Consider the following 16,981-nt stretch of genomic DNA (forward strand, 5'->3'; position numbering starts at 1 on the left):
TACATTGTATATATATATTTCTTGCGCGTCGTAAACATGAGCTTTAACTAATTCCCAGATCCCTATGTTCTGCACGCGGCCCCCTTTATGAATAAAGACTACTACTCCCACACGTGGTCTGTAAAAATCACCATACAACGAGCCTATACATTACAACCCCAAAACTAATCTTCTTGCTGATACCGTCCTTATTCATTATATATAATTATGTTCATCAAGTTTTTATTCAAATAGTTTGCTGGCTCAGGTTCATATCTTGTTGTGAATTAATCGCATTCGTTTCTTCTTTTGAATTTAGTCAACTGTCGAATTAACTTCCGCCTATAGAAAGAAAATAAATTAGATCCAGTTGTAACCTTTGACCTCTTTGTATATATACAGGGTTCGCTGAACGTACGTGCATTTTTTTAAATGCTTTTTCGTAACAATAACTAAATGCAAAGCCATGTTATCTTTGAAATACATGTATATTAAGAGCTTTCCAATTTTCGTCACAAAGACATACCCATGGTATTTCATCGTTTGAAATACGTTGTGGTATTTACATGTAAAGGGTTATGACCCACAGGCATTTGGCTCTATAGACAATTTTCTCTCTATATATGTAATACTATTACATTTATAGAGAGAGAAAAATGTCTATAGAGCCAAACGCCTGTGCATGACCGTCCTTAAATGACCCTTACTGTTAATTGAGTATTAAACCATAGGTATTTACTATGTTAAATAACTACCTATGCTAAATACTTATGATGAAACCAACCGAATAAATCAAACGAAACCTATTTAAAACAATATATTCGAAATGATAAAATATTTGACAAATCTTGGAACTTGTATGAGAACGGCGTTTGTACGAATACGCATTTCTCCCCTAAATTACACAGTTGGTTTGCCATAATGTGATTTTGAAAATAAAATAAAAGTTTTGTTGAAGGGCATAACCTGTTAAAATTAGTTCAGTGTATGAAATAGTTGAACATGTCGATATGAAAAAATATTATACCTGTACATTTATATATATATGATAATGATACGGAATGTGTTGCCAATGTAAAATGGGTTTTATCATTCATATCGCTTATTGCCATATTTCGGATTATCATATTGTTTAATGTCAAATATTTGATAAAGACAAAATCCGAAATATGACAATAAGCGATATGTTAATCCGAAATATGACAATAAGCGATATGTTAATCCAAAATATGACAATAAGCGATATATTTAAACGCAATATTACAATAAACGATAGGTTAATCCGAAATGTGACAATAAGTTATACATGTATGTAAACCGAAATATGACAATAAGCGATGGGTTAACACGAAATGTTACAATAAGGATATTTTTATCCGATATGTCGTCATAAGCGATGTGATTACCATGCAGAAATTTAACTGCAATGTCGGTTATTGTCATATTTTAGTCCTACCCTCCAACAATTAAGTCTTATATATCAACCCGCTAATTTTCCTATCAGTTCTATAAGCTCCACAGTGTAAATCGATCGCGCCATACAATTACATGTATCTCAACCTTGTTTTCCGGGGTTTTACACCTGTGTTTCGATCGCGTCCCTAATAACAGGTGCGAGGACAAAAAAAGCACTCATTAACCCCTCCAGTACTCTATTGATTCCGCCGTAGAGCACGTGCCCTGGTTAGAGTACTACAGCTACAAAGTCCATAAATCATTAATTATAGCTTTTTTTTCTTCTTCTTTTTTTTTACAGATAGGAGTCACACGGATCGATTTCCTATAAGTCTCAGAAGTCGGGTTTAGAAGCTTTTCTTTTAGGCTCTTCTTTTTTTACGCCAATGCCAAATGAAATCGATAATGCTCTTACGGTAAGGGCTATTGTTGATTCTTTTGGGGTTTTTTTGCTCGTAAATTCGCCGAATCGAAGGTATTATCAAAAGACGTTCAGTTCTGTTGTTTGGAGATTAAGTAAGCGATGTTGTATTTATAAAGAATTTTTCAATAGGAAGAAAATGAAAATGTAATTAAAAGACTACGATGATAAACTGAATCGATTGGAATTTCTAGTGTTTCAATAACACAGATGTTGGGATTACCAACATTGATCTCCTATGCCAATAAATATAATTAAAACATAGATATATTGCTCTTATATTCATTTTCTCACATCCCGTATAAGATACATTCGACCTATGTGATTTTCAATGAGGTCCATTTTGATATATCAGAGTTACTTCCCTTCGTTTCACTCCGTCAATACGAAGGGAAGTAACTCTTATAGATCAAAATGAATGAGGCCAGGAGGTGTTCCTTTGGGAGGCTGTGGTATGTTCGTGTTGTATCTCCATGTAATATGGGAGGTTAACATTTTCCATTTGAATACGGACTGCACACAACATATGCTTTTCTTTACGTTTTCATTTGGCTTTGAAAACTCCTTCTCATATGTAAAACTAGATCTCTATGTTACTTCATTATAAATGTCTGCCCAGTATTCACTGTGCACACACTGTAGAACGAATATACGTACCCGGCCTACTATACCTTTCGGCCGACACCATTATCTGACTAAAAGTCTTTTGAGCTAAAATATTGCAGCTACACACACTGGTGACCGTAATATATATAACGGTCATCAAAGATGGATGCCGGCGAAATCTGTAAGTTTCGGTTTTAGGCCAATTTTGATGGTGTAAGATGCATTGAAAGTTGTTCATGGAGTATTTATCAAGTCCAATGTATATCTTATTATCATGTACAGTATATGTTTAAGTCAATTATTAATTATACCTAGTATGTTATCACTAAATATCAAATGTTGATTGGAGAAGGCTTCATAAGTTGAAATAACTGGTGCCTAATCCCTTTGTACTTTTAAGACAATAAAATATGTTTAAAGTCAAATAAGTCAGAAGTCCAATATTTATTCTTTAATTCAAACTGTTTAAAATAACCTTTCCATTGCAAGTATAGTGCATTCCTGATCCCAGGTTGAAATCGCACTCGTAAACGCGTAAATAATTGTTCGATATCAATATCTGATCGTGGATAGTTACAATGTTCTTTCGTCTTTTCCTAATTTTCCAATTTTCCGCGACTCTTTGATGGTTTTTCTTTCTTTTCTTTCTTCGCACTTTTATGACACACTTTTCGTGTTTTCTTTCTCTTTCTTGTCTGCACAGTACTATATGACACATTTTCTCTCTCTTTTTTTCAGGCTCTTTTTAAATTTCATAATTGACCATCGATTTTCGTGCAGCTCAATGATATGAATCGTGTAGTAATTGAATAAACCTGGAAATTTCTAACAGTCTTATTCATGTAACAAAAAGTTAATTTAACGAAATGAAGCTCTTTTATTCATAGTGTTTTAAATAACAATTTTATTTTGATCTCGAGGGGGATTGTGCAGGCAACAACAATTATTGTTTTAAAAGGAGAATTTAATGACGTAGATTTTGAAAGTACGATGCACTTTGAATTTATACAAACGAATCACATATCACGGATGTCATTTTTTTGTAAAGTGAGTCATTGAAGTACGTGTTACAGCTCATGTCATTTAACCGAAGACAACTCAACATTGTTGTTTTTACGGTAAAACTTGGTTTTACCAGTATTGGGATCGCAATTCCGGAACTAGCTTTTTACCCCCCCGGCTGGTGTCGTGAAGAATAAACTGAATAACCACACATTTGTGGTATATGTAGTTGTAATTTGCACCCAGATACAATATAAACTAGTTTAGAATCATTCTGTAAACTTATTCAGCAGCATCGATATCAATTTAAGTGGATTGCGAAGAAAATAAGAAAATTTAGTGAACTGCATTTCATTATCAAGTTAATAATATTCATTTAGCAATTATCATATACAAGTGTTGTCGTGGTAAGTCCTGAGCTCTCTATGTTGACGGCCGGGGTTCAACCCTTATCGTTGGCAGCTTAATTTTATTTTTTTTTTATTTCATATTTTTATTTGTTGTTAATTTACCATGCTTGAAAATATTCTTTTATTTTGTCTTTATATTTATTTTTGTTTTATTTTATTTTTATTTTCCAAAAGTTTATTCCCAACATAGACATGTACTGTATAGCATCAAGGATTTTATTCATATACGTCCTTGATAGCATATACACTAAATTACGAACATCCCACTATTACGGCCACTTATTTTCAGTTCCGATTTTTTTTTTTCTTCAGAAATACAATCACACCGCTATTCCGTTTTACGACCAATTAACCCTATTGACCCTTTAAATTTTGATTATGACCACAGGCACATGTGACTTCACACCTCGCTGTGCCTCACCTTCCCGCACGCAGCAACCCGTGACCAACTACCGCAGGTACATCAGTCAGTCTTTTGTTTCCGACGACCTAATTATCAGATTATCTACCTGTACTAGGAGAGTGTTAATCGCCATCATTTGCATACTTGTGACTGGCAGTTGACGTGATCGAAACCACAAGTAATGCAACGTTCTTTCGATAGCCCTGGTGGCGAGATCGAACGATTTAGGCAGTTCTTTCTCATACGTGTAACGCCAAACGAATTAAAATTCTTTAATGTATGAGATATATTGATCTTATTTCAGATATTTATGAAGTACCGTACGTCAATCATCTTATTTCAATAGATGTGTCATCTATTTTTTGTTGCGGTAAACAATCGGTGTTTTGCATTAGTTAAAAGTACGCTTGACTATTGCACAGTAGTCTTTCAAACACTTTACCGATTGTGATCGTAAGTTATTATTTGACCAATCATTGCACATGGCGGGATAATTAAAATCGATTTACGTAAATATTAATAATAATTTACACAGATCAATACCAATTTTAAAACACATAGATTCTCTCAGTTACCTCAGTGATACTCTGTGATCAATTAAACCATGAGATCATAGATAATTTTAATTACTATCTAGAATCTCTGTGATTAAACTAACGATAATGGAAGTATTTTGGCTCATATAATTAAAACATAATAGAAAGTAAAAATGTCCTAGAAAAAGTATTTTCATTTAGATTGTCAACAATTACTTCAGTGAAATTACATGTTAAAGATTTAAATAGAGTCACACACCATTAACTTATATTTAATGAAAAAACATATGACCTATGCTCTAGAAAATAAATGTATATAGGTCCCCCATTATATGTTCCTATATATTTTATCAAACTTTAAAAAAAAAATAATATTGTAAATTAGTTGTGTGTTGTTGAATATATAGATTACGCATGTGACGCATTTAAAATATGATATGAAATAAAGATTCGTAGATTGGCCCGAACAAAACTAATTGGATCAAATATAGAAAATTTTGCAAAATGATAATCTTAACACAAAAAAATAATACAAACAGTTTCCCTTCATGGGTTTTTTATTTATATAAATTGTAAAAGTAATAATTCATGTCCCCCAATGTTTATGTTGAATGTCCCCATGGTATTGTGTAAATAAAAATATATATAAGGAGTAGTATCATACTTATACTCACAATTTTAATATATACGTATGGTAGTAGTTGTCAATTTTTCATAAAATTGTCAATTTTGAAACCAAAAATCCCGTCAAGCATTATATTATCGTCCCCGGTATTCAAGGGGTGTTGCATAGGGGAGTGACCCAGAGTTTTTTCAGGTTCTTGAATCGGACCATGATCATAAAGATCAAAACCGTGGGTGCACCCTCAGAATTAAGGAACTCAGCCGGGGTAAACAACAGAGGGGGGGGGGGGAGTCAAGAAAGGGGGGGGGGGGGGGGTAAAGAACCAACTTTAGTATTAATATATAGGAAAGTAGACAGTGTGTAATGGTTTTGATATTAATAGGGGTAATAAGGTTTTTTATAATGTAAAAAAAAAAAAAATTTAAAAAAAAACTTGGTTTTATTTTTTTTTATACATAATTCTTCAACAATAATGTTATAATAATGTTTTTCTGGACAGTCACCCCTTGATTGCTTGTAATACACATTTACATTTAGGCACCGGTTCGGAAGCGTAAGGAAGCCTGGGTTTTTCGAGAAAAAAGTAGCTTCAAAAGCGATGTAAGGAATAAGTTAACCACCCCAATAGTAGTTACATCCTCTTTCGATATCCTGGTAGCAGTGTGCAGGCGCAAAGCTGTAGAAGGTGGGTGATAACATTGTATCCATGACCACATCAAAACAATAAGCAGTGATCTAGAGTTGGCTTGTTCTATTGTTTAGAGGATTCAAGTGTTTCAAGTTTTTATTTCATCCAAATGCATAACAAGCATATAGGGAACAGTACAATTATTATCATTATAATATGACATACAATGTATACAAGTATAAGATGGCGGAGAACAATATTTCAGTACATGTATTTCAATATACTAATAAGCTACATATGTATAAAAGACGTGATCACAACAGAACCTACGTTGATGCTGACGGCAAATACAAAGCAATTTTAATCATTTAATTAATTGTGAGCAGAGTTTTTTCTTTTCTCTGTTGCACGAAACAAAAAGTTACCCAACATATTCAAAATTTTAACATATTTACTAGAGAATAATTCTATAAACTTATGCACGCTTGGTCTATGATAAAAATATCTGTTAATGTATTTTTTCTCTTAATTCAGAATATGCCGGACAGAGAAGAACAAAATGTACTTCATCTTCGACGTCATTTTTATCACATAATGTGAACAAGTCCTTTGATTTCTAGGAATATCATTATAACGTCCGGATTCGATATTAAGACTATGACATTGCATACGGAATTGGCTTAAAAACTTCTTGAATTTATGATTTACAGGCTTTATTAAATAGAACTGTGTACAAAAATTATCAACAATATGTTTATACAAATAACATTTAGGAGATACATCAAACGCACTATATAATGTCTTGAACAAAAACATCATTAATATGTTGGTGGTATATTTGCAAAAAATGATTTTCATTTAAAACACATTGATTTTTCCAAACATATCCAAATCCCAAACTACAAAGTTCGTGCTTAATATGATAGACCCAATTCGTTTTACAATTAGGTTTTCTGCTATTCAATTCGACTAGTGCTTCATAACAAGATTTCATAATGCAATTGTTTGTTTTCAATAGTTTTAACCAATATTTCATAACAGCTGTCTTACGTTGAACATACAATGAATATCTACCCGTTTCGAAAAACACCATAGATGTATTGACTGTTTTTTCTAACATTAAGTATGATCGTCTTTAAGGAAAATGAGGTGAATTTTTTCAACTTGGGGCGAAACATCTTGCCCCCACACTTCACAACCATAATTTAATATCTAATGTAACATATGTACTCAAATAAGGATAATTTTGTTTTCTGTGTTTTTCTAATAGATATTATCATTGAAAAGTGCCATTTTTTCCACCAGAGTAATATTCTCCTCCTTTTCCATAAAATATAACAATTTTTGTTTTTATCTGTGTTGTACTTTTAAATTCCATTAAACCGTATAAGTGCTGTAGACCAGTTTGAACATATGCTGGAGGTCCAGTAGCGTCTTCGGAAAATAAGACTGTATCATCTTGGCAGACATTAGCATACAAAAGGTTAAGTAACTGTAAGGGGTAACTTTTTTGACAATCCGAGTTTTATAAATTTCCCACTTCCCCATATCTATTTACAAATAAAGTAATATACGCTATGGGAGACCCAAAGATTCCCCCTTGTAATAAACCGACATGCAAATCGAACATGGCGGATAATTTTTACCATTTAGTTTCACGCAGAACGTACATTATCATAAATTGATGAAATTACATTAAGTAATCGCCCTCTAATACCACTTTTTCCAAAGTTTATGCCATAAATATCGATGATTAATACTATCAAAAGCCTTACTGTTATCAATAAAAGCACAATATAGTCGTTTGTTTTGCTCTATAGAATTAATAATTAAACTTTTGCAACGCAAAGAATAGCATCACTAGTACCAAACCCAGGCTTAAAACCAAATTGTGCATCGGTGACAATATCTTCACGAGCACTCCACTTTAACAAGCGCTTATTTAACAAGGACGTAAATAATTTAGCTAAATGACTAATTAACGTTATACCTCTATAATTGTTAACATTATTAATATCCCCCTTTTTATGCAGAGGAATTATGACACCTTGGGCCCATGACTCTGGAAAATAACCAATTTGTAACATGGTATTAAATAATTTTAAACAAAACTGGTAGTATTCGTTAAGAACCATATCGATGCCAGCAGCTTTGCCCTTAGGCAGAGCCTTAATTACTTCAGCTATTTCCTCAATACTAAAATCTACATCTAACTCTGGATATACACACTCACAAGGTTAAGTGTCATTTTATAACGAAATCTTATCGTTTGGTTGTTTATGCAAATAAAATGAAAAAATTCGGAGGTGTTTAAAATATAAATGAAATTGTGATACATGTACGTACTATTCTGTACTAGGCAAATGTACTTATATAATTTGTAACACAATGTTTTTTTTTCAGAGTAGATTATCATGTCAAAGTAAAATTGCTGAGTGAATCTGCTATAATATATATATTGAAACCACTGAAGCTTATAATTTTCGTTACTGTAAAGGAAATTTTAGAAATATCAACCCATTTCAAATGATTCGACTGAACTAATTAAGTCTTCCCATCTTCTCCTCCCGGTAGGAGTATGTTATTTTTTCATTACATTGTACAGATCAATATGAAATATTTAATGTAAGTAGGAAACAAATTTGACATATTTCAGAGTCAGCCGAATTCAGGTATTCTCTGATAGCAGATAATAAAACCGTGATATTCCACAAAATTAGTACTAATCTGATAGATTTGTATCAATTCATCAAAACAGTAAAAAGTAAGCGTGTCACTATCCTTCATTAAATCATATACTACAATTATGTTTTTCTTGAACCAAGCTTTATAAGAACTTTTTTTCTACCAATATTCATATTTCAAAGTAAATTATCATGTTCAAGCCTTATGAAAACAGTTTTGGAACCAATAGTCAAATTTCAAAGTAAATTATCATGTCAAAGTAAAATTTCTGAGTGAATTTGCGATCCGAATTTTGGACCTATCCTTGCTCCAAATTTTGCTGAACAACTTTCCATAATGTTTAATAAGAAGATATTTACAAATTGTAGTTAGAAAAGGACACTGATGACAATATCTGTCATTTAGGTAACTGGTGCCGTTACCGTTTGTTAGAATATATGTTGTAATGTACTACAAACTTGATAGACATAGAGAAAAAATATTAACATGTTTTGACAAAAAACATCCTTCGTGCCATTTACATGTCGTTTAGTTAATTAACTCAGGTTATTTAGTTTTATAGCTAATATATATACATTCATGTACTTGAAACTTGATAAAGCATATACCGGTAAACAGCTGATAGCTGACAGAGATTTTTTTCTCTCTTTCCCTCTCTTTCCCCTCTTTCTCCCTGATATCTAACGTTCACTTCTTTTATATTCAATATTAGAATGAAAACAGAAACAAATCAGCATCAGAGTTAAGTTGACACATATGTATTCGTACGTTATGTATATGATCGTCTTACGTACCTCACCACTTTTTTTTCATCCGTGAATTACGGAATTATCTATAGTATAAGACCATGATGGTTTAACTAAGCTTCGTCGTGAAATGTTACTGATTTAAAGTCAATAAAAAAACAGAAAAAAAACAACAACGAAAAATGCTACAATCCCAGTCCGATCTCCGATATGATGGTTGTTCCAGCATATTCAGTGGTGCGCGTTAGCGCACGCACCATTGTAGATATGCAAGAATATCCAATGTATGTTACACACCAATGCATGTCAAAAATATGACAACCAATGTTTATTTTTACATTTAAAGTAGTTATTATCATCAATCTAATTAAAATTAGACTTGTAATTCCGCCTCCCACTACGATACTCTACGTTACGCTTCATAGTATTGAAGCGTAACGTAGAGTATCGTAGTGGGAGCGGAATTACAAGTCTAATTTTAATTAGATTGTTATTATCATAAAAAAAATAGAAAAAAATAAAACATGAAAATATTCATTAAAGCTGTGACCATAAATCCAAAAATTGAAATTCTTTGTTGTCTGTGCATCTAATGATAATATTTGATTGAATTATTACAGTAAACATTACTTGATTCTTTATCAAGAAACAACACATTAAAGATTATACATTTAAATATTGTGGCGGACTGTTTTTTATTGATATGAAACTCGCGTATTCTTTTAATTCGGCTGATCGGTGCACGAGAATCATTGTATTCATAATGTATTCATAGTGTTTTCGAAGGCAAATGTTTATATTCGTTAGTTGGTTGATTCATATAGTAACGAAACACTCAGAATGTAAATATAAGTCTGTATAGAAAAAAATAACAGTCGATGGAACAGCCTAGGATTTCGGGGGAAATACTGGGTGGCACTGGCTTCCGGTCTGTTGTCCTGAACAACCGACTAAACAATAGTAGCAGATGAAATAGTCCTATCGATTAACCAAATATACCTACACTGTAGATAAATATAACACTTCAATCCATTTCAAATATTTTCATTAGAATATATTTTCAAATTGATAAATTTTAAGAATATTTTAGCATTTTTTCAGTGAATTTCCATGACCTCTTGAACTCCTATTATGGTATTATTGACAATGTTAATATTGGAAACTAACATGCATTGGGCTTAGTAGCAACATATAGGTATTGTTCAGTGGCAATATAAATATTCGTACTTGGCACTCTCTAAAGAAAAACATGTATCACTCGAAGAGTTAATAGTGCTGGAAGAAGAATAACGCTGCGAAAAGACGATGATTAGCGGGGCGAAAAGACGATGATTAGCGGGGCAAAAAGACGATGATAATCGCTTTTGCGAGAAGAAATGACGAAATAACGAAATGGCACATATCAGCCACCATAATAATGAGTAATTATGTTAATATATAATCATTTTTAAACAGTGTAGTAATTTAATTAAAAAAAATGAAAAAGCCCAAAAAATGGTTTGCTTACCTACTGCTATATAATGATACCGCATTTGTGAAGTCAGCATTCGCGGCAGCAACACAAGATTCCACAAGTATATACATATTGACTGAAATGGTAATAAGGAGACGTAAAGGGTGATTTACTATTTATTGCAGCAAATCTAAATTATAATTTGCAATAGAAAGTTTAAATAAAATATCAAAAACTTGTTTTCTTAATTCAATTGTAATATTACTAACGAATATTTAATATGATAAATAGCCAACGAACAGCTATTTGCCTGACAAGTTTGCATCAGACACACACAGCTAGTATTCAATGAATAAAGGAATATAATAAGAAGGATGTAATTTAATGATACCATTTGAATTTGAATACTGAAAATCATGTGAATATGAGAGAGAGGAAGAGAGAGGGAGAACATTGTAACATTGAACTTTGAACTTGCGTAAGGAAATACTCTGTGCAACGTAAAAGGACTACTTTTTTTAAAAAAGAAACACATGGCTTTGTTTACATTTTGACGCAACATTACGTGTATATTGTTGTTTTTCATAGAATTTTGGAAAAATGTAAACAATATATACATGTTTTAAATTTATATATGATTCAAACAATTTTTAAATTAACAATTGTATAAAGAAACGGAAAAATATCCCGACCGGGGCGACGTGCTTTTCATTTTGTTAAAAATGATGGGGTGTCAAATGTAAACATTACCTCTGTGCCTATGTTCGTCCTACGATCGAGTCTTTGGGGTAGACGGGTGTGAGACCCCCTGATAGAGGTCAGTTATAAACATATCCTCTTGTCTTTGTTCTTTGAGTATTTAATCATGTGTATTATAAAACATGCACCGCTAATAATGCACGTGTTGACAGTTCCGCGTCACCACAAATACATTGTATCCATCGAACACAAGTGAATTTGTTTCATCTATCGATGGCGATATGGATCTAAGCGTAGATTATATAATCACATGGCTCCCAAGGATGTAAAACCGTCAAGTCAGACGACAATTCAAACACATTGAGCTACTTGAAAATCGGTGTTCGACAACTTCGGCAAACTCCAGTGTGTAAGCGTGCGTCAGCTTCGCCTCGCTGCACAATAACGGTCACAGAGTTCACACATGTGGCCGTGTACAAATTCTTTATGTTATTACGCTATATATTAACTTTTAGCAAAATTGAATATATATTTAAAGTTCTGATCTGATTAAATAAAATTATCTCTGAAATTTACTTTGCTTGTCATGTTTATTTTACACTAAAATATTGAACTTTTTTGTCGTCGCGGATGAATAATTCTACCTTGAGTGAAGCGTCATCATTCGCTGTTCAATTGAGTAAGCTCCTCCCACTTTTGACCGACTTTTATTGAATAATTACGTCACTTTTTAATGACGATTTTATTGCATAAAATATATAAATAAAAAGTCGCGTGAGTGTAAATATAGGGATTGGATTTCGTTTTTATGTTAACCATGCTTGTATGGAGCAATTCCTCTAAGAATAGCGTTAGCGCTCCATATTGAATATATTCTTAGAGGAATTGCTCCATACAAGCATGGTTAACATAAAAACGAAATCCAATCCCTATATGATTGAGATTTTATGTTTTAGTTTTCTATTTCACTTTTTTTAGCTATTAATATTGTTATATCTAAGGTGTCTAACAAGTAACTAAAAGTGGAATTTATTTTTTCACCATACATAATCGTACATATACAAAAAAAAGATATATTAAATATCTAAAACGTTGCAATGGGTTATACAGTTTACAACAAACAATACTATTTCTTTTCATAAGTAAGAGTGGCATTTACGGCACCAAAACAAACTTATCTGATTCAATAAATGAACCTTTATAACGATTATTGTAAAGTTATTCTATGATATATAACAAATAGTTAAAATATATTCAAACAACAAAATATTTGCTGTCGAGTTCGATTCTAATAATGTTGTACAACCTCTTGATTTTTCAACATAACACTATTATTACCAGGGCCAGTGATTTTCAACTTGTACGTGTTTTCGATATCAACATCAGTGGTCAATGTAGAGTTATCGCTGTTCAATACTTCCATTCCTAATTTGGCACTAATTGGAATTTGTGTTGCAGCTGTCGGAAAAGCCAAATGTCTGAAAATATCAAAGATGAGAAATTGAATGCAGGCGAACATGATATATCACTTAACGAAATACATACATATATACATGTGTCTTCCTATTTATTGACATTTCGAAAAATATTAAACAACGCATTGATCCGCAATATTCCAATTATTTAAGGATTAACTTAAATAGACCGCGTTCAAAATAAACCGCGAAGCGGTTTATGATGAGAGTACACTCAGATTTTTGTGTTATATCTCCATAACGTAAAAAATCTATTCAAATTAATCCTTATAAATCAATTGACCAAAGATAATCTCTTCAATATTCAAAATTCATTTTGGGACTCAAATCAAATGAAATCATTACGCCGTCATCTCAGCCAGTGAGAAGTGACGTTACAAATGGCGACGCCTTTTTTTCCTTTATGGGCTGATAATTTAAAAGTAAATTTTTAAGCCAATGCAAATGCTCGAAACAGGCAAAATTGAATTATTTGAAAAATATAATGATACATGAGTAACACCAGTTACGAATGGAGGCTACTTATTCTAGTTCGGGATGTCGCCTGACTTGTAGGACAAAATTTACTCGCTAACACAGTGTGTTAATTAGTGCTATTTGTATATTGTATAAGGACTATCTGGATCCGTTTCCGAGATCCGGAAACCCTGCAATAAAAGATGTAAAGGTCACCACTTTCTTTGTTGTATGTCGGCGTCAGCACTCCCAAAGAAACCCGATAATACCTCCAATTTTACATTTAGATAGGCTCAAATACACAGTTAAAGTGGTTTTTCAAAATGAACATTCTATTTGTTAACTAATATGCTGGAGAGCATCCCAATTTGTGACAAATTACACATGCGAACCACCCAGTGTCCGGTATGTATAACGTGTTTGACTGCACTATTTACAGTACGTCAGATCGATTTCGCAGCGATTGTTCAAGGGCGTCAATGCCACTACAAGACATACAAGCATTGTGGCAATGTCTACAAATTCGATTTGAATCAGGAACTTTAGCAACACTACAGACAACTGAGATACATTAATGATATACATATAAGTTATAAAATTGTTCAAAAAGGTACATTTTTGCATCGCTAGGCATCGGGAAAGTTTACATTGGAAACTATGTTGTCAACATAAAAGGACGACTGTTTGTTATTTGTTTTTAACAGAGACATTTTATTGCATTTCTTACGGTTTGTGCAGTTTATGCAAGAACTAATGCAAGTGAAAAATGGATTAAAATTGTAAACTAGGGTCATTAGCTTTTCAAAACACCGATCCGGATAGAGAATATTTGGTCACGCCATAATTTCCAGAATGATAACACACGGGCACAGTTTTATGACAGAGCTATCGCAGCAGGAAAACATCTATTTCACGCCTTTCCCTGCATTGTGCAAGACCCCACAATATCATTGAACACATCTGGGATTGAATTAAAAGAATATTTAATGAAGGGTAGACAAAGCCGACAACTACGACTTCGCGTGAATACGCTATCGTAATTCGATGCGGTTTGTAAACCGCCTCGACTCGAAGCTTTAGGAGATATATATGTGATCATTACCAATGTGGTCACGCACGTTTTTTATTGCCTCTGTTCCCTCATATCCAGTGTTGATTCTGGATTCGACAAAAATATAAACAACATGCAAGACATTATTGAGAAAATAAAATATGTAACAACATACAATTTGTGTATACGATACATTAAAATAAGCTTAATATCGTTACGCTCTATAGTATAGTTGCAAGACATTTATTTGTATGTTTGTAGTAATAATTCATAAAAAAGAAGTACCCGTTGATATTTCCTGTAACAGTGATATTTGCTCCATCACAGACGAGAATACGCTCATTGATCAGATGTGATTTCACGGCAACATGCGTTGTGAGATTAATGGATGTGTTATAAAGAATAACCCTGACCGGTTCGTTCTGTAAAGTAAACAATACATATTTATTTTATATACACTTTCACGCATTATCTTAAGATACGTCGTATGTAAGTGGCATCCGAACATTTGGTATCAATTTATGGGAAACTAATAAAATACGATATTTTAGGGAGTTGCTAATGAATTACTTTCGGACAAAAGTTAGCATTTCATTCCAGCTAATTAGTATGCCCAAGTATGCGAGTTGTGCATGCTTTTTAAAATACATGTACTTGTGATCGTGAGATCTGTGAGAAAATCATCAGCAGTAAATTATCCATTGATTTGTTTGTTCGTAACTTATAAATAGGCTGTGACAAAATGATGATTTCCACAAAAAACGGAAGAACATTCTTCATAGACGCAAAGCATATATGCATCGATTCTATTCAAAAGAATGTCCGTTTATTTTTGTCTATGACTTCATCAACCCAAAATATACTGAGAACAATGCTTATAATTTAATTTAAATATCCTAATCAGACACTTATCAGGCACACATTTCCACGGTGTTACAATTTACAATAAAACAAATTAAGTTGTTACGCATTAATAAATTATCCAATAGTTCAGTGTGGCCAGTGAATATGCCGATTTAAAAATACCCCGCGAAAATATTCACTATTTATGACGTCATAATACGTGACGTACATTTCCTTCGGTCTATGGAAAATAACCTTAAAGATCTTACCAATAGCGATAAAAGTTACATATGAAATTAAATTATTTGTTTTTAAAAGGAATACCACTGTACAAAATTTAGTCTAATCATAAAAAAAATCTTAAAAATAAATTGTTTTTTTTTTCTCTCACTAATAAAACAGGCAACGAATGTTATCAGTGAATTCAATTAGAACCAGAGCTTACCAACGGGCAGCCAGACAAGACGAAAACATTGTCAATTCCGCTCGAAACATTCAACACTTTGGTATCATTACTCTTGTCGTCACATTCCCACAACACCGATTCGATAGTGTCATCGCCACTGACAGTAATATTTCCTGTGTCGGTACATGTAACTATAAATTCATGATAAAACATATTATATATAATTGATACATTCAAACCGAAAAGATGAAGCATTGGCATTGATATACATTTACCTATGTTTATCAATATGTTATATTGAATAAAATCATTAATGTATAAAATATTTTTCGTAGATTTTAATGTGACCTATAGCTAGAGCTATACAGAAATATTAAATAATTAATACCATGGACATTATTTTAGTTGTGGTTAGTTCAGAATCAATTTTCAACAAGCTCTCCTTTGCTTTGCATGCGTATTTGGCTACCTTCTCCTTAAATACGTCAACATTAAATCAGTTGGTTTCATGCTTTTATTTCATAATTCATTTGTGCAACACTCATTCTAATTGTTATTTCCCGTAGTGTATTGTCTTCTTTTCAAAACATATACTACGCATAACTGTCAAACATTTTAGAAACAAGTGATCGACACACACACACGCACTCACCCTCTCACACACACTCACACACGCATTCTATCCTCAGTCAATGCGGATTTTGTCCAATAATTGTTATCTATCGTACTATTGTATACTGTTGTATATCAGTACGTTATTTCTGGGCATCACTTAGGATGATACACGACGTTTATCATATCACGCTATGAAAATGTGAAATGAACTTGTAGACCACAACTTGACTTCGTGGTTTGACTGTATATGCATATTTCACTGCACTCTAGACGTAGATATAATTATTTTGACAATACCTGAATTCGTATTTGCATTATGAATACCTATGCATTGTAATTTGTAACTTTTTGTGGTGATTATATTAAAAGTCTTCTTGATCCATGTTTATGAATATTACGGCACATATAATTTTGATTTCACTTTTTATGATGTAACATGGTTTCTGTACATGCAGATGAAATGTTTTTAAGACGATTCATTTTCGTC

At 32.6% G+C, this 16,981-nt stretch overlaps 1 protein-coding gene across 1 annotated transcript; it reads right to left on the bottom strand.

Annotated features, from left to right (window-relative positions):
- Positions 1–10,642: 10,642 nt before the first annotated feature.
- Positions 10,643–16,092, bottom strand: LOC138331297 (uncharacterized). The gene is made up of 4 exons (XM_069278821.1): positions 15,919–16,092; positions 14,916–15,052; positions 12,987–13,126; positions 10,643–11,085 (listed from the first exon to the last, which is right to left on the bottom strand). Exons 1-4 carry the CDS (start codon positions 16,090–16,092, stop codon positions 11,000–11,002), a joined length of 537 nt encoding a protein of 178 aa, XP_069134922.1. The 3' UTR covers positions 10,643–10,999.
- Positions 16,093–16,981: the final 889 nt, after the last annotated feature.

Source organism: Argopecten irradians, chromosome 9, assembly GCF_041381155.1.
Source record: "Argopecten irradians isolate NY chromosome 9, Ai_NY, whole genome shotgun sequence".
Lineage (NCBI taxonomy): Eukaryota > Metazoa > Mollusca > Bivalvia > Pectinida > Pectinidae > Argopecten > Argopecten irradians.

Coding starts and splice junctions, on each gene's coding strand:
- LOC138331297 (XM_069278821.1), bottom strand. CDS start 16,092: ATGTTTTATCATGAATTTATAGTTACATGTACCGACACAGGAAATATT. Junction 15,053..15,918: donor TCTTGTCTGGCTGCCCGTTG/GTAAGCTCTGGT, acceptor TTTACTTTACAG/AACGAACCGGTCAGGGTTAT. Junction 13,127..14,915: donor GTTACAGGAAATATCAACGG/GTACTTCTTTTT, acceptor TGATATTTTCAG/ACATTTGGCTTTTCCGACAG.